The 19,063-nt window shown below is 32.8% G+C and overlaps 2 protein-coding genes across 3 annotated transcripts; one reads left to right on the forward strand and one right to left on the reverse strand.

Annotated features, from left to right (window-relative positions):
- Window positions 1–5,749: 5,749 nt before the first annotated feature.
- LOC141716658 (uncharacterized) lies at window positions 5,750–14,266 on the reverse strand. 2 transcript variants are annotated; one of them, XM_074518854.1, is made up of 4 exons: window positions 14,168–14,266; window positions 7,436–7,556; window positions 6,640–6,805; window positions 5,750–6,461 (listed from the first exon to the last, which is right to left on the reverse strand). In XM_074518854.1, exons 2-4 carry the CDS (start codon window positions 7,537–7,539, stop codon window positions 5,931–5,933), a joined length of 801 nt encoding a protein of 266 aa, XP_074374955.1. In that variant the 5' UTR covers window positions 7,540–7,556; window positions 14,168–14,266; the 3' UTR covers window positions 5,750–5,930. The 2 variants fall into 2 exon arrangements, with proteins under 2 accessions (XP_074374955.1, XP_074374956.1); XM_074518855.1 differs by lacking the exon at window positions 14,168–14,266 and adding an exon at window positions 9,195–9,427.
- Window positions 14,267–16,054: 1,788 nt separating this feature from the next.
- On the forward strand, window positions 16,055–16,519 carry LOC141718320 (secreted RxLR effector protein 161-like). The gene has a single exon (XM_074520704.1). The coding sequence runs from the start codon at window positions 16,055–16,057 to the stop codon at window positions 16,517–16,519; it is 465 nt and encodes a 154-aa protein (XP_074376805.1).
- Window positions 16,520–19,063: the final 2,544 nt, after the last annotated feature.

The following is a 19,063-nucleotide window of genomic DNA, read 5'->3' on the forward strand; positions in this document are numbered from 1 at the left end:
AGCCTTGGGTTTCCTTTCATTTTTTCTGGGTTTTGAGTATGTGTCCCATGGTGGGGTCCCCCGAGATTATTGGATGTAATTCGCTTGTCTGTCTAACTTGTATTTTTTATCTTTCCGGGAGGATGAGCGATGCTCTGGGGACTCATCGTCATCATCGATTCTCCTGTTCATCTTCATTGATTTGAGAAAATCATTTTCTTTTATGAACTTTGATGCCAAGGCATAGGCAGATGCTAAGCTCTGGGGTTCTCTGTGAATCAAATCTTTGACATATCCTCCGTAGGATATTGGATGCAGGTTCCTTCAAAAGATGTTTACAGCTTCCTTTTCTTCTAAGTTGGAGAGCTGGTTGACTGCTTCCTGGAATCTTTTGATGAATTCAGAAAGGACTCCTTATTTCTCTGCTAGATTATCTCCAAGTGGCACATTTGCAACTCATTTATTCGGTTAGCCCTGAACCTTTTTAAGATTATTTCGCGGAAATATTTCAAGGAATCTACACTCCGGGATGGAATTCGGCTGAACCATTTTTGAGCCCCCCTTGAGTGTTAATGCAAATAAACGGCATCTTCTGAGGTCACTGTAATCGTAAATATTGGAGATTTGTTCAAAGTAATTTAGATGCTCTTCGGGGTCAGCTAACCCGTTAAAGGAGTCGAAATTTAAATGTTTGAGTCGTGCTTCTCTGGGAGTTGATTCTAACTTCCTGGTAAAGGGGGTCGCCGCCACACCGACTTCCATGTCGCCATCTACCTTTCTCTTGAGATCACGAAGAGCCCGGGCCATCTGCTCTTGTTTGGACTCTTTTTCGGGCTCTGAATCCGAGGAGACATGAATTCAGTGGGATTTCTTTTTCAATTTTGCTTCTTCATCCCGGATTCTCTTCTCGATGATTTCTTTATCCTTGGCTTCATCTTTTTTCGAATCTTTTCTCGGAGGGCAGCCCTTCTGATTTCATCCCAGGCGTCTTCTGGAGGTCTCTTCAGGTTTTTTGCGATTCGATCTAGGACTGGTCCCCGGATTTCCCCTGAACGCTCCTCCTGATCCTCTGGGCGGGTCTCAGGTTTGGCATTATGCTTTTCCTTCCACAGGTTCATTACAACTTGTATCTGGTCCGGAGTCATGTCCCCCCGGAGGTTGGCCGAAGTTTCGGCATGTTTATGGGCAGCTTTCTCAATGGTTAGTCTTTGATCCCTGGTTGGATATTTTTGAGAGGGAGCCTGGGTTATGGGGGGGCCTTCATCCACATCCTCCATTTTTCCGTCCCTGGGTGGGGCGGAGGCGGTAGGAAAGCGGCGGAAACAGCTGTCTTGCTCTTTCTTGATGTCATGGTTGTTTAACAATATCGCAAATTTATAGTAATATAACCCGCAACTTCAAATACTAACACTGATATTTTTAGATCTAAACACGTTGTAATCAACTACTAAGAGCTCCAGAACTATTATAACGCAACGACTAGAGTGGCTAAACAAGATCCAGTAATGGTACTTAAAGCAAGCAAGTTCAGGGTAAAAAGTAGATCTGAGAGGTTAAGAGCTAAGTCCTTACTGGAGTGTAGTGTTCTGTTTTCCTGGGTGGAGTAACATCGACAAATATGGACACCACTGGACGGAGGTTCGACCATTCCTTCTAGCGCCAATGATAATCCCAAATCACCCCGGGGTCCTGTCCTTGTTGAGCCCGGACACAATCTCCATTTGTGCAGAAATGATGGCGGCGTGCGGTGTAGCTGTAAGGTAAGAACCTACAAAACATAACCGGAGGGGGGTGGCGTCCCCGCGGCACCTCCGGTATGAGAATGAGGAAGGATTTTGAAGGAGAAAGGGGTAAAACGGGAATTATACGTATATATGGTAGTGTGTGTATATGTGTGTATATGAGAGATGAAGTAACCCCTTATACCCCTTTTGTTCAGCCTTTTATAGGCTTCCCATTAGGGTTTAGGGGTTTGTACTTTTTGATCTGGACCGTAGGTGTATTTTTTGGACTGTAGGACGTGTGGACGCCCATGATGAGCCAGTGTACTATCGACTCCGGACCGTAGGAACATTCTGGATCCGGGGTATCTGGACGGTGGCGATATTGCCATGTGTCCTGGGGTCTTACAGGGTTATTGTTGAAAGCTCCCTGGGCCCTTCTTATTGGGCCTTGGGTTCTTACTGTTGGGCCTATGATATTATGGGCTATTAGGTAGTACATGTAATCTACTTTAATATATATTTTTTAGTTTTTTAAAATAATGAAAGATTGATGTTTAATTTACGGTCAAAGTTGGGTCAATTTGACCACAAAAAGTCAAACATGACAGATAAATTGGGACGAAGGGAGTATTTGCTATCCATTTCTATTATCGATTATTAGGTTCGATGACAATTCATAAAATTTAACTTTTCACAAATTTTCATAGAATTGAATTCTTTCGTGTTAATAATTTTTCATTAGGTTTGAGTCTACGAATCAACTGTTTATCTGATCGCGATTCGATATATTTGAATTTTGTGATCGTTCAATTGCTAGTTTGTATTCATCGAATTTCATATTTTTTGTTGGTGTTCATCAAAAAATCGGTCCGGAATAATTGTCAATATACTGTATTACTCTGTTATTAACTTTGTTATTAGATGTTCATGATGAATTTTGTTGAGTTATAATTTAACTTGATATTTTCGGGAAATTTATATCGAATTTCTGTTTGGTTCTTCGTCTGAGATGACGAATCGATGTACGTTTGTTCTTGTTGATTATAACATCGAATTACTGGAGTTTTATTGTGAGTTTTTGAATTCTCGTTAAGTTTTCTTGAACATTCTTGTCACGTTATTCAACATTCGTTTTTTGATTTGTTTAAAGCCAAGTTAATTTTCAAAATATGTTTTTGACTGTTTTACCCTCACTTAGCCAGACTTAACGACAATACAATTTATAATTAAATTTGAACCGTAGTTAGGGTTGAGCAAAAAAAAAGTCAAACTGACTGAACTGGATCAAACCGACCAAACCTCTTTTTTCGATTTTTTCGACATTTGACTCTGTTAGGTTTGGTTGAATAAAAACTGTTATATTACGGTTCAACCCGATTTTCATCTCCAAACCGACATTTAAGGCCAAACCGGAATATTTCAATATAGTAATATACTTATAATAATTATATACCACTTTCATGAAAATATGTGTATAATAATTATTAACTTTATATAGTTTAACATTAAATAAGTTTATCTTATACTTTATGGTTAATTACACTTTGTACCCTCTTATTTTGTTGCAAAAATAAATATGGATCGAGACTTTGCGTAATTCAGGTTGCAGCACTCAACTTCAACCCATCATTTCAGTGTGCACCCCTTTCGTCAAATTCATCGGTTAACGTTAAATTCTACGGGGATATAATGGGAATAAAGTTACAATGGATTCGACAGCTTTCTCAATGAATTTTCGAAGTCTTGCCAAGTTAGACCCGAGAGGGGACTTATTGATTTCAACAGGGGTTCAACTTACCTTTGATGAGAAAACACCAACCCATGATTCTATTCCCATTAATCAAGGAAGTACTATGGTGCTTACTGTAGCTAAAAGGCCAAACCTGCAATATTCTTCTCCGCCTCCTGCAAAATCAAGAAGTAACATCGATTCAAATGATATGAGTGGAGAAATTTTTCGTCGATACAATTATGGGGAACTCTCACCTGGGTTGGATGAGCTCTTGACACAGACCATCAAGGATTTGCATGCTTCTGGTGATAGTAGCCATATAGAGTCACCAAGAAACATCAAAAGTGAGCTTCCTCCAACTAGCAATCAAGGGTTTGCTCAAAATAATGTAGATGGTAAAGAATACACAAGTGGGAAATATTATTCATGATAGAAATAGTCCCACTGTTACAGTTTCCGTCGAGCAAAATATCTCCGCCATTGGCCATGGCACCCGATCTAATGTGTATACCAAACATCATGAACTGGATGGGAGTTCTCTTCCCCTGTGCAAATTCAAAAGTCATTGATAGGGAATTCTCTATTGATCCGTTTTATGAATTCTTTGTCCCCTAAGCGAAGGCAGGTAGGTGACAATAGTATTAATCTTTCCGGATCTTCCTGGCACGTGACTCCTACCCAAAAACAAGCTAATTATTTCTGGGGTAGCAATGACAGAATATATAAAGTTAATTTCTTTTACATCTGGAAAAAACTAAATTACCCATTAAAGTTAACGACAACAGAAGGACTAACGGGAGTTTGAGAAAAGGGGTGCTTGATGAAATGGATTGTTGAAGTTTAGAAATGGATTGTTGAAGTTGAGGGGTGCAACTTTAATAAGAGGGTGCTTACTGAAATGGAACAAAACAAGAGTGTACAAAGTGCAATTATCTCTATACTTTATATATTAATTTTATACTTAAATATCTTCACATTAGTATTTTATATGTAATAGTTGTATCTAAATTTTAAATTATAATAATTTTTTAAAATTTATGTGTTTATCTAGGTTTCAAATCGTTACGACAAGACAGAACCGTGTAATTGCGGTCTTAACTGGTTCAATCACAATTTTCAAACGATCTGGTCTGTTTTGGTATACTCAATAAAATTGTTATATATGGTCCAGTAGGTTTATTTGTTAAAAATCAACCAAACCATTTGTTTCACACTCATGACCGTAATATTGTAAATGTTAATTTTTAAAATATTATCATTGAAGTGGTAGATTGACCAAAATTCAGGTACACAAATACATCTTTGTCTAAAAATAAAAAGTATAAAAATAATTAGTCAAATATGAAGCACGTGTTTCACCAATATGAAAAGTATTATTTAAATTGTTATTTCTCTATTTTTGAAAATATCATTTAAATTACTTAAATATGTCTAAATATTAAAATAACTTTTATACGCAGAGGAAACAAAATGAATTATATTGATAAAAAGCCATGTGAATATTTACTATACTATCAATAAAGAAAGAGAGATATATATTAGAAATTCAAATAAATCAAGAAAAGATTATTAAAAAGATCTTATTATCGAGTAAATGTTTATGATGATGATAGTCGTTAGTTAAAAAGTAAAAACTTTGATTTTGGGAGAGTTGTTAATTGACTAAATTTGACTAAATTTTTATAAAACGTAATAAATCAATTTTATGTTTTTCTAAAATTATAAGATATATTTTAATATAGGTTAAAGATACTTTCTAATAATTCATTTTTTTAATTATTTATTAAATAATATATATAAATTTTAATTATATTTAACTAATTTGCTCAAAAAAAGTTAAACAAAACCATCAATTTGGGAGGAAAAGAAATATATTAAATAATTCCAAGAGAATAATGTAAATTCAATTCCAAACATACAAAATATTATTGATTACATGGTAAACAAATTTTATAAAAATCCGAACTTATCAATTTTTTAGTTGTTTGCAAGTAGTCAAATTTTTTATTAAAATTTTTTCACATAAATAACATTAGACGGAAGTAAATTAAAAAGGTCAAAGTTTTTACCAAAATATGATAGCTATAGATTATCAAACAGGAATATTGAGGAACATTTTCTATATAAATTTTGTAAAATTTTAGTGCTCGATCTCCGGTATAATAAGTCTGTCTTCCATTTCGATACAACATTACATTCACTAGTTTTTGTTTTTCAATTCACGAAGCAAACATAGTGCTAAATAAGAAACGAATTGGCAATAGAAATGTTATACTATTAAGAACCGTCTTTTAGAAGAAACATGATGCTTGTAAGTAAAATTTAAAAGCACTAAATAATGTATCAAATAGTCATTCAATCCAAGTAAAACTAGTTCAAACAACCTAGAACTGACTTAAATTTCTTAGGAAAATACACAATGAAAAAAACAACCGTCTAATTAATCCGGAGCCTTTTGTGACCCATAATATGTTTACAAGTTTTGCATAACATGCCTATCCCAAATTTTGTTCAAAGATGCGAACTGTCTGGGCTCTGGATACTTCGAAAAATCTTTTCATAATACCAATATTCCTATTAAGAGCATTCGATATGCATTCACAACCTGAAATACGGCGGCTGAATAACATGTACCGCTTCTCAACACGTCTGAAATTATCAGCTTCAGAAACAAGAGCTTTGATGCTTTGGAGGAGGGGGCCGTCTTCGTCGGTAACACTGGTGAAGAACTGTATATAACTCTTTAAGAAAACAGACATTTCAGCCAAGTCATGATAGCTGCCATGAATCAAGAACACCTTAACAAGCTGGTAGTGAACCAATCTTGTCTCTGAGACTTCACTATCAGATTCTTGTTCAGGTAAAAAGTACTCCATAAAAGAGCCAACTTCATGGTCCTGAGTGGGAACATTTGTGGCAAGAATACAACGAAGCTCACTTAGTGTTGCGGAATCACAAGGATGGAAATCATGTTCTACTTTCTGCCAGTCAACAAGTAATAGCTGAGAAGAGCTCACCAGTATTACCTGTGTAGGAGTAACAAAAGTCATGCTCCTAACTCCCAAGTAGGTTAGTATAAAATTTGTTTATAAGTTTCTGAGTGAAGGAACATCAAATAAAAAAGGTGTTTTAGAAATCATATTATTCCTGTTGCAGAATGATTCCCACCTAGAGAACAAAAACAAGATTAAATAAATAAGTTACCTTCCCTAGCAAAAACTGAGCAGCTACATTTCGAGCTTCAGAACATTTCACTAGAAGACTGTCTATGTGCTGATACCGTTTAAAATTCTTAAGTTCCATCTTTATATCAAAGTTGATAGCCTTAAGGATACGTTCATCTTGCGTGAACAAAATAAAGTTTCTGCAACTGCAATAAAGATTTACCAAGACGATTTAGAGACCTTGTCAAAGTTGACTGGTAGACTGTAAATGTACATGATGTTTCCATTCTAACTAGAAATATCGATAAATAACTTCTTAGAAATGTCTGCATTCAACCATTAACAAATTCACAATTACAAAAAAACCCCGTTAACCAGAGAGTACCTACCGGGAAGAAAACCCAGTAAGATACACAACAGAAGGGGCAAAAGTGAAAAGAGTCTATTTGCTTAGCTGAGCTAATATGATCCAGCAGTAAAGGGTGGTTTAATTCCCTAATCTGTATGAATTCTTATATACATATTAATCAATAAATAAGGTAAACTCTTAAATTTTTTGTTATAGCATTTCTCAAAAATTTACCAACACACAACTATTCTAATAATGTGTTTAGCATACAAATACCGAACTTTTATACCAGCTGAAAAGTACCAAACTTAAAAAACTAGATTCTTAGGCATTTTACTGAAATCTGGAAACCAATCAGAAAGGAGGAAAAAAACCCATAAAAATAATGGCATAATAAGTAGAATAAGACAATGGTGGAGCCATATAACATATTCACATCAATATACATATACTTTATATTTAGAAGGCTTAGAATTCAACGTCTTACACAGAAACGATCCTTGCAAAATCAGCCGCTCCGCCTGGCGACTGCACCAACAAAATGATAATGTAACAGAGGAGCTCATAGGGCAGCTCTGTCATTGTTGCCATTTTTGACACAGTTCAATCTGCAAGTACAATTGATCTATAAAACTACACGTCACATTAACTGATACAGGGTAGTTGTATTCAGAAACTAATCAAATATAATGGCACTTCTTCGAATATGATACAATTATCACTTCAATAAAATTAATAGCTTCTGAGAAGAATCATATATTAAGGTGTACACTTGCTAACAAAAAAATGCAAACACAGATATTGGACACCTCAAGAGAATAGGTTCAATAATACTATCAGTCTAATTGGTTTCTTTCTTCAAACCCTAGCATTACAACAACGATCACAACATAGCAAACAAAGGAATGTCTTTTTTTTTAGACTGAACCAGTGAAAATTTCATCACCTACTAAGTGATGAATAAGTATCAAGATAAAACATACTGTCACTTATAGGCGCTATATAAGCTAAGCCCAAACACTCTATATTAAAGTAAATCTACACGACTGAACTATGTAAATTTGAAACTTTTCGAAGTCATAAAATAAGATGAACCTAGAACAAGAACAGTCTTTAAAAGAATTGCTTTTCAGTTAGGTTTCCATCACAGCACACTTGCCAAAACCATGAAAGAGGCATTACGACCAAATAATCATATACTGCATGATTTAGTTTTACTTCCGCAGATTGATATACTGGGACACTAACTTGAGAAAACTTAATTCGTCAAGAGTACTGCATTTTGCAAGCACTAATTGCCTGTAAGATTGGTGGAGATCTAGATGCTAGCTTACAACAATTGATAAATGATAACATCCAAGAAATTTATCTATGTCCTAAACCACAGCAGAATCCAGATCAACATTTAAAAAGAAGAAAAATAATTAAAAGATAAATACATGACGAACTGTTGAATCTAGTTTTTCACACTCCAAATGTTCATTCAGTGATCATTCTACATGATGAATAAAGATAATTGAAACGTTCCTTTTGATTTCGACAAATCCTGCTTAGCAGGAGTCCAACGAAAATCACAAGGTAACACACTTATTCCTCTCTGCAGACCCATAAATCCTTTCATACTTGAATACCCTACATCTACAAGATACTATTTATTTTCGAATGTAGAAAATTTAGATCAGGGTTATATAAAGGGTAAAGCCTCAACGAAAATTTGGAAATTATGGGTTGTGCCTTCCTGTCCAACCCAAAAAAACCTGAAACACATGTTAATATCACAAAATGCAAAAGTATTTTTGATAGGAATATTTTTTCGACCGATGTATGGAATGCGTTCGTCGAACACCACATTCCCCTTTGAGGCACATCGATGTATTCATCACTCATAAATAACCAACAAAATCTATTGAACGACCAAAGTTGAGAGATCAAATTTAAAGACAATTTTACAATCATGATTCTAAACTTCACCCTACATAACAAACAATATAAGGAAGCAAATCTACGGATAATTACAATTAAGTTAAAAGGAAACACAAATAGCAACGGAAACTAAAGATTTTAACATTCAATTATGAAAAAGTACAAGCAAATGTTGTTAATGTATCTGTATATGGAAAAGGAGACACGGTGAGATGATTTACGGACAAACCGAAGACAATAAAGAATGGATTTATATATGAGAGACGTCTAACTAATTGAAAACTGATTGTATAAGAAAGTAATTTCAAATTTTAGCGTGTTACCAAGAGAGGACAGTGAGATTCAGCTGTCGCGAGCTTCAAATGTTGAAAGTGGAGTCGAAGAAGCTGAAAAGTTGAAAGAGTCGGAAGATAAAACAGAAAAAGGGAATGAGAGATTAGGTTGGTAGCAGCCACCTATAACTTTTGGCTTGTTTCCTAGGAAAAAATTTATTTTAAATGGAACACCCGAACGAATAAATATTACTATGAGCCCAAACATGTCCCAATTTTGCGTTGGACTATGGTAGAAAAGAGGAAAAACAAGGGATAAAACCTATATTCACACAGAATCGTTAGGGACGTATAAGTTCTTAAATTAAAATATATTCTCTAATTGAAAATAATGTGAATTGAATGATGAATCTTACAAGAGTTAATTGAAAGTGAACTACTCGTAAGCCAAGTAATGGCAATATGAAAAAGTAAAAAAAATCGATTTTCATATATAATTCTAATACCAGTCTACTATATTTAAATGAAAGAAACAACTTTCTCTTTAGTTTTACGCACTTGTGATTGTTCCAGATAATATTTTTATCAAATGTACATGAACTTCATTATATATCTTCACTAAATTTATTTTTAAAAACATAACACACGACATATACAAGCTAACATTTTAATTCCTTGCTTCACACCACGCCCATAATCGTCACAATCAAGGCTGTTGCATAGGCAAAAAGTGATAAGTTGTAGACACTGACCAACTTCAGTTTGAACGGGATACCCCTTCACCTTAGGGTGTGTAAGAAAGCCTAAAATTGGAATCGAACAAAACATAATCGAAGGTAAAATGAATCACAACCTACAATATTTAATTTCTTTTATTTTTATATAAATTAATTTATACACTAAATATAAGAACAAGTTAGTGATTTGCTGAATTTGTGTCTGCTTCGTTAATGTATATATTTCAAGGTTATGTTGTAGACACTATTTTCAAACATGTACAATACTTAAGTGTACAAAAATTATTATGCAAAGTCTATATAGCAAGAGTGTCAACTACGTTTACAATAGGTCTTCCGGTTAATGCTTTTCTTTTAGGTATTGTTTAAAAAAGAAAAAAAACAATACACAAGTGACAAACAGAATACTGAATAAAAGATACTACACTTATTGTTCGAAAACCCGCAGATGCAGCTAAGAATAGAATGAGGAATAATATTAGTTTCAGAAAAATGTTCTTAATTAGTTCCAATTTTTCTTTTGGAAGATCTGTAGAGACAATCAGTGATGTAGGCCAAAATTAAGAAACAGTTAAGAATTAAGAATATAAACCTACCTACAGAGAGAATCGGCCGAGGCACAAATAAATCTTAAGATTTATCTATCAATTACTCATCAATTCAAAAAATTCATCATCTCTCTAATCATGTGATTAAGAATAAAATTATCTAAAACTTGTTGACATTAGCACTCCTTAATTTATCCAATACTATAATTAACTTAAGGAAAAAAATCAGATATTCCTGTTAATATATATATATATCTAATATAATTAATTAATTATAAAAATTACAAATAACTTTATACCTAAATAATACTTTATCAATCCCATTTTACTAGCCTCTTTTGAAAAATAACCTACAAACTAATCTTCTAATTCTTTTATATATACTCATTAATAAGGAAAACTCTTGTTCCTCTTATTCTTCAATTCCGGTCATCTTGGTCGTCATGTCAAACACTCGAACATGAACGTGTTGGGTACTGAAACTAAAATGTAGATACTTTGACCCACTAAAATACCGCAAATGAAAAGAATTTATATGCCAAAAGAATGAAGATGAGACAAACGAAGGAAAAATAAGATGGAACGAGTAGCATAAGAAAAGAGTCTATATCTAATTTGAATTATATATTATAATTGTTCATTATCGATAAAACCTTTCCCGTGCTTATGTCTGGAAATTAAATTCTAATTTTTTAGATTTTTTGAGATCGAATCTCTTTAAAATTCAAAGTGGATGTTCCTGCGCGAATCTCAGCAATCACTTGTTCCACTCGGCATATAAGCTTGTTCTTTTGAGATACACGATTAAAATGTCTACATTAAAACTTGAAATTCAATAAATCTAGGGACCCTATAAATTAGTTAAAAATAAATAAGAAGATATGAAGCATGGAAAATGAGCATTGCAATTTTGTTTATATGATAGTCTACACATGCATATCTTGAACTAATATTTACTTTTCTGAACACAATTAAAATTGGTATATCTCGGATTTCTGAAAAGAGAAGATTTTTGCCCAACTCATAATAAGTGAACAATCATAATTTAATAATTCATCAAAGTTTGGGATGGGGTTTTTATCGAGCCACAGGTTTCGAGCTTTGGTATTTAGGGTTAGTATTTTTACGAATTAACTTGTATTGTTCTATTCACACTTTAAATATATAACTTTTTCTTGGGAACAATATTGAAACATTATTGAAACATTATTGAAACATTATTCTTAAGATACCATATAATCTATGCGCTTTAAATTTGCTATAATCTATTGCCAATCATCAAATGTTATAAAAATTTAACAAATTACAATTAACTATAAACACGCTACAATTTTTTCCCAAAATCAAAGTGGAGAGCTACTAGGAATTGACTTTTGTCTCCATATTTATCTCATTAGCATGTTATCTTTTAGTAACTCCCAAAACAATTTTACATGTTTAGGCAACAAGCTTTAAGCAAATACTTTGTATATATGTACACAAGTGATGTTAATAACTAAGGTAAATCCTACCCCGTTAATAAAAAGATAAATGTTGCTTTAATCAATGATTTTTTATTTGAGCTACTACCAAACCTATAATAATTATTAATAATCTATTCATTATATAATTAAATTTTATAATAAGGTAAAATTCACCTTATTAATATATAAAAAACATAAACATAAAATTCATAACTATTTTTATTCTTTGTTCTGCATCAGCTTTTGATTAATTTTTACTCATACCTAAACCAGAAGGATTTAATTGTTATAACTAAAATATTATGAGGTACAACTAGTGATGATTACATATGACCTAATAATAATAAAGTTAATTGGGTGCTTCAATTTCAATGGGTGCTTGTATTTCTTGAAATTTCCGCTTTCGATCAAGCCCCCAAGAATTTGTGTTCGGACATTTGCAAGATGGTCTAATAACAAGGGAGCTATTAGATGCTTACTTCTGAGAAAGTTTTTCCGGACTTCTCGATGTTGAACTTAGAATAACACCCCCATCAATCCAACCACAAATCTAGGTCATGCAACTTGTAACTCAATGTGATAATTCATCTCAAACCACAAATCTCGGTGTTCTTGTAATTCAAGAGATGTTTCGTATGATCTTTCCAATCATCTAATAAAACCACGGTCCACAAAACACAACTACATTCTACTACCCTATATTCTACTCTATACCACGTATCGGGCCGTAAGTGTGCCTAAACTCCACTAATAACATTTTTTGCTCAACATCGAACCTACGTTTTGAGCATCTCCAAATATGCTAAAAGCTTATACTAATGAAATTACTAACACATTTAATGGTTAATTATACTAAGAATAAATATTGGCGTACATACATATTCACTACAAACTCACTACCCCTATTTTAGGAGTATAATGACCCATTACTTTTTATTTTATTTTACTCGTTTATCTCCTGTGAACTTAGCATGCTGTTACAACCAATTTTAGTTTCATTTTTTCTTTTGCTTTTCTATGAGCAGTTTTTTAAAGTAAAAAGATAAAGTTAACCATGTTTATAATTTTATAATTTTTAACTATGAACTATATATAAAATATAAGAATAGATAGTGAGTATAATCAAAATTTATATATTATTGTGTGTCTATATGTAGGTTATATGATGCGTCATAAGAATAGGAACTGATGTGATGTGAAGAAAGAATTTAAATAACATTCTTAAAACTATGAAATTATAAGATATGGTTAACTTTTTTCTTTTTAATTTAATAAACTGCTCACAGAAAAGCAAGAAGAAAAAGTGAAAAAAAATTGGTTTTTACCGCATGCTGCTTAGTTCAGAGGAGATAATAAAACATAAAACAAACTGAGGAGTGGTGGCCCCCATAGGTCCTAAAATTGGGGTAGTGAGTTTGTAGTGAATATGTATGTATGCCAAGATTTATTGATTATATAAAGGTACATGACAGGGAAAAGAAGTAACCATTTTATGGTTGCAGGGCAAGATAAAAGAGAAAAAAGTTGTGGGGGTTGTGGAGTGGTTTTTCAGAACACATGACATGACTGATATCACAGTTGGTAGAAAAGGTTGTGCATTAGTTAACTATGAAGATGAGAACAAGAGGTTTACTATAGGATATATATATCAATAAAATCCACATACATATATCAGTAAAATTGTAATTATATGGTACTCCTTCCGTCTCACTCCCACCCATTTGTTTACATTTGTGTTGGGCACGGAAGTTAAGAAAATATGAAAAATAGTGGGGAAAAGTAAGAAAAGCAGTAAGAACAATCAAAATAAATATTGTATAAAGTACAGTGGAGAAAATTAGTTGATGTAGTCAATTTTATATTGTTAACTTTGCTGTTTTCGAAAAATTTAGAAATGTAAAGAAATGGTTAAGACGGAGGGAGTAATAGACTACAACGTACAAGGGTAATAAAATCCTCGTGAAGGTCAGGGTATGCCTAGAAAGGATGCTCATCTACCATTTTAATCATTCTTATGCCACTCGGGCCTTCATCTGGCTAATAATGCTAAACAAAAAATTGATTTAGTGCATAGATCATAAAAATACTACATAACTTCACCTTCATTTTCATTAATATACATAACAACAGAATTTGACAATTTCAAACACAGGGATATATGTACGAATTTGAAGCATGTGTGATGAAATAAAGATAAAAGAAGGAAGCAGTCTCAAGACTAATAAAACATGTAATTAAAGAAAAAGAACAAGAAGAATTGGAACAGAACATGGTACCTCATAATAGGTTTACTGCTTAGAACGTGAAGATTTGATGTCCATGACAAACCCATCTCTCTCTCTCTCCCTCCCTCTCTCCCTCCCTCCCTCCCTCCCCCTCTCTCCCTCTCTCCCTCTCTCTCTCTCTCGTATACTCAGACTTAGCTCCATAAATTGCAATAACAAATAAAGATATATAAAGATTAGGGTTTTGTAGAGCATGGAAGTTTCATGCGTGTGAGTGTGATGTCTGTTCGTCCGCCGTTCATCGGATTGTGAAACAATACCATTTTCTCTCTGCATCAAATTTAATTAAAAAAATTATATATTAATTTAAGAAAAATATTTAATAAATGTTATAATAATTGTCAAATCTTAGTAAGGAGATTCGCAATACTTATTAAGAAACACGATACTTATTAGGAAAGACTTAATTTAATATTGGAAACTTGTCACGAAAATCAAGATTTTGTTAACGTGAACTCTACTATAAATAGAAGTGTTGCCTAGTCATTTGTACTTAACAATCACAAAAGAAGTAATAATATTTTTGGGATCTTTCTTTCCTTCTCCATTTCTTACTTTATAGTTTATAATTTATTTAAAACACGTTATCAGCACGAGTCTCTGCCAACTGAAGTTTAATTCTCAAAAGAGCGCAAATATGGGAGACATATGTATTGCTGATTGTGCGACTACTCACACAATTCTACAAAACCAGAAGTATTTTTCTCAGTTAACTAAAACCAACTCACAAGTATGGACAATTTCGGGTACGTCTAATATAATCAAAGGTTATGAAAAGGCTAATTTTTTTCTACCGAATGAGACACACGTTCATATACCAAATGCCCTATACTTTAGCAAGTCAACTAGGAGAGAGAGAGGTTAAACCCCTGAAGTGGCAGTGACAAAACCACAAGAAGTGGTATTGTCTCTAGAAGAGGATATTGCCCCTAAAGTGGCACATGCTTTCGTAAAAGCAAAGGTGCCAGGAAAGTTATTGGATCGTGGGAGTATTGAAATTGATAATGTATATGCTTTTTCCGTGGCATGTGATATTATTATGAACTCTGATCCAGAATCACGAAATGTGAAAGAATGTCGACAAAGAGATGATTGACCAAAATGGAAAATTGCAATCGAGGAAGAATTGCAATCCTTGCGCAAGAGACATGTATTTGGACCTGCCGTCCGAACACCAGCTGGTGTGGTCCCTGTTGGGAACATATGGGTGTTTGTACGAAAACGAAATGAGAGAAATGAAATTGTAAGATATAAAGCTCGGCTCGTAGCCCAGGGATTCTCTCAAAGGCATGGATTTGATTACCAGGAAACTTACTCTACAGTGATGGATGGAGTTACTTTTCGTTTTCTTATGGTATGGCTTGTATAGAAAAATTGGAAAAACGTCTGATTGATGTTGTGACAGCCTATATATATGGATCACTTGTTAGTGATATCTATATGAAAATCCCTGAAGGATTAAAATTGGATGAGATTAAGACTCGTCATTTATACTCAGTTAAATTACAACGATCAATATATAGACTGAAACAATCTGGTTGTATGTGGTACAACAGGCTTAGTGAATACCTATTGAATGATGGGTATATTAATGATAAAGTATGTGCATGTGTGTTTATTAAAAGATCTCAAATTGGTTTCATTATTATTGTTGTATATGTGGGTGATTTGAATATTGTAGGTACTTCTGAAGATATTACTAATACTGCTAATTATTTGAAAAATGAGTTTGAGATGAAAGATCTTGGAAAGACAAAGTTATGTTTAGGTTTACAGGTGTAACACTTATCTTCAGGAATATTTGTTCATCAATCAACCTACACTGAAAAAGTTATTGATCAATTTTACATGAAAAAATCTCATCTTCTGACTACACCAATGGTGATTCAGTCAATTGAAGTTGAAAAGGATCTATTTCATCCAAGAAAAGAAGATGAAGATCCACTTGGACCAGAAGTTTCATATATCAGTGCAATTGGCGAACTTATGTACCCCGCAAACAATACACGACCTGATATTGCTTTTGCTATGAATCTGTTAGCAAGATTCAGTTCAGATCCAACTAAAAGACATTGGGATGGAATCAAGCATATATTGAGATATCTTCGCGGGACAATTGATGTTGGATTATTCTTTCCAAATAATTCGAAATCACAGCTGGTTGGATATGCAAATGCTAAATACTTGTCAGATCCTCATGTTGAACGATCACATACATGTTACTTATTCACATATTGCGGTACTGTTATCTCTTGGAAATCTACAAAACAGACCATCGTTGTAACTTCATCAAATCACGCAGAATTACTTGCAATCCATGAAGCAAGTAGGGAATGTGTCTGACTACGATCCATAATCCAACATATTCAGCTTTCATGTGGATTATCAAATGTCACAGACGGCCCTACTATTTTGTTTGAAGATAATTCAGCTTGCATTAAACAGTTAAAGGAAAGATATATCATGGGAGATTGAACAAAACACATCTTACCAAAATTCTTCTACACTCACGAATTATAAGAGAATGGAGATATTGAGGTACAACAAGTTCGATCATGTGATAATATGACGGATATACTTACAAAGTCACTACCGACATCAATATTTGAAAAGTTACGAAATAACATCGGCATGCGAAGATTAAAGAACATATTACATCAAGATGTCAATATGTGAGATATTTTATTCAGGGGGAGACTGTACTCTTTTTCCTTCATCAAGGTTTTTATCCCACCGGGTTTTTCCTTACAAGGTTTTAACGAGGCAATCAATCTTTGAGGTACTCACATTTGACAATCAAGAGGGAGTGTTATAATAATGATTGTCAAATCTTACTAATGAAGACTCGCAATACTTACTAAGGAAGACTCGCGATACTTATTAAAAAGACTTAATTTAATATTGGAATCTTGTCACGAAAATCAAGATTTTGTTAATCTGACTAAGAAAACTTACCTATTAAGTTTTCTGAGTATAGTTGATAAAACTCTACTATAAATAAAAGTTTTGCCTAGTCATTTGTACTTAAACAATCACAAAAGAAGTAATAATACTTTTGAGATCTCTCTTTCCTTTTCCATTTCTTACTCTATAGTTTATTTATAACAATAAACAACATTTTGAGTTTTTTTTAAATTTTAATATGTTCCGAAAATATTTTACAAAAATACTGTTTCGATAAAAAAACAGACAAACTACTTTCTTTTCCTCAGATTTAAAAAAAATATATAATAGAAGTCGCTTTAGACTTCTTCAAAGTTCAAAGTTACAAATGTTTTCATACAGGGATTCAATTGAATTTTGGTCATAAAACTAATTAAAAATTTTAAAAGACATATTTCGGTTTAAACATATAATATCATCTCCTGATTCTCCAAACCAGCCGCCTACCTCATTTCCTGTCCATTTTAAGTAGACCCTTTCATTTTTCATTCTCTTTTGTTTTTATAAATTTTCTTTCAATAAAATTCAATTTTTTGGTTGTTTGTATGTCTCTCCTTTTTGAATGTGTATTTTATCTCTTCTTTTAAAATGTTTTGTTATGTTTTTGTTTAGTTATGGTTGGGTTTATTTGATTTTGAATTTGTTGAGAACGAGTTTATTGATATTTATATGATCTGTAAAGTCTGCATCGAATTTGGGTCGATGGTGATTATTGTAAGAACTCACCTTTCACAATCAAATATTTTTCATCATTCACGGTTTATACTTTCGACAAGTCTATAGCTGATATCCGACATGTAGATAACTGGGATACCTTCGGCATGTTTATATTTGGTGTCCGACATGTAAATAGTTGTGATGCCACATTTTTTAATCTCAGTTTATATGATTGGTGTTTCTGTATTTGTCTAACAATGATTTTTATGTGATATGATCAACTGCGATATCTCTATTTTTGGAGATGTTGATATAATTTGAATCGCTTGTTATGTTTTTGATTTCGTTTTTAGCTTCAAAAATTTTTAATTACTATGTGTTCAACGATCATGAAACAAATTAGTTAATTATTTTTAATACGTTATTTATTTTATCACTTGGTTGTATCAACAATTGGGGTTTTGTTCAGATTGTACTATATTCAAATTAATGAACAAATTTCATATTTGTCAAAAAAATATAATATCATATCCGATGCATCACACTATTATTTTAATGTGAAATTTAATGTAAAAATTACACTAATTTTTATGTTAAACCCCAATCCACATACATCAAATCTCACACTATCAAATATCAATGCTAAGGTACAAAATAAAGTATTAAAATAATAAAGTTAACAGAATTTAAATGAAATAATATTATTTTATTTAAGGAGTATAAGGGTAATTAATGTTAGAATTAACAAAAATTTTAAAAATTTAGCATGACATCAAATTTGATTTAATTTTTAATGCAATATCAAAATTGGGTAAGACTTAAAATCGGCTTGCAAAATTTTTTTACATTAAAATGATATATATATGTACAAATTTGAAATTGGGTTAGATTTTGTTATTAAAACACATTACCTTTTTTAATTTTCTTAAACAAAACTCTTTCCTTTTTTTCTTTTTCAAAAGTAAGACCAGTTACCATGTGAACAGATTGTTGTGAATTGTGAAAACACATTGGAAATTTTTTATAAAGTTGGTGCACAATGCACTACATTGCCAATGTACAAAATGTTGTCTCATAGGCTGCTATGCACTCCTGTATGTTACTACTCTGGTGGTGTGCCATTAACAGATCATCTGGGATCCTGAAAATGTTGGATACTCTATCAAACAGTTGAAGGATCACAAGTAATAGGCAGTTCAATTTTATAAATGTTTTACTATCAAGGGAACTCCTTAACCATGTTTTCAAAGACACAATGCTAGTCAATACCACAATTTAATTTTAAAG

This window comes from Apium graveolens, chromosome 4 (assembly GCF_009905375.1).
Source record: "Apium graveolens cultivar Ventura chromosome 4, ASM990537v1, whole genome shotgun sequence".
NCBI lineage: Eukaryota > Viridiplantae > Streptophyta > Magnoliopsida > Apiales > Apiaceae > Apium > Apium graveolens.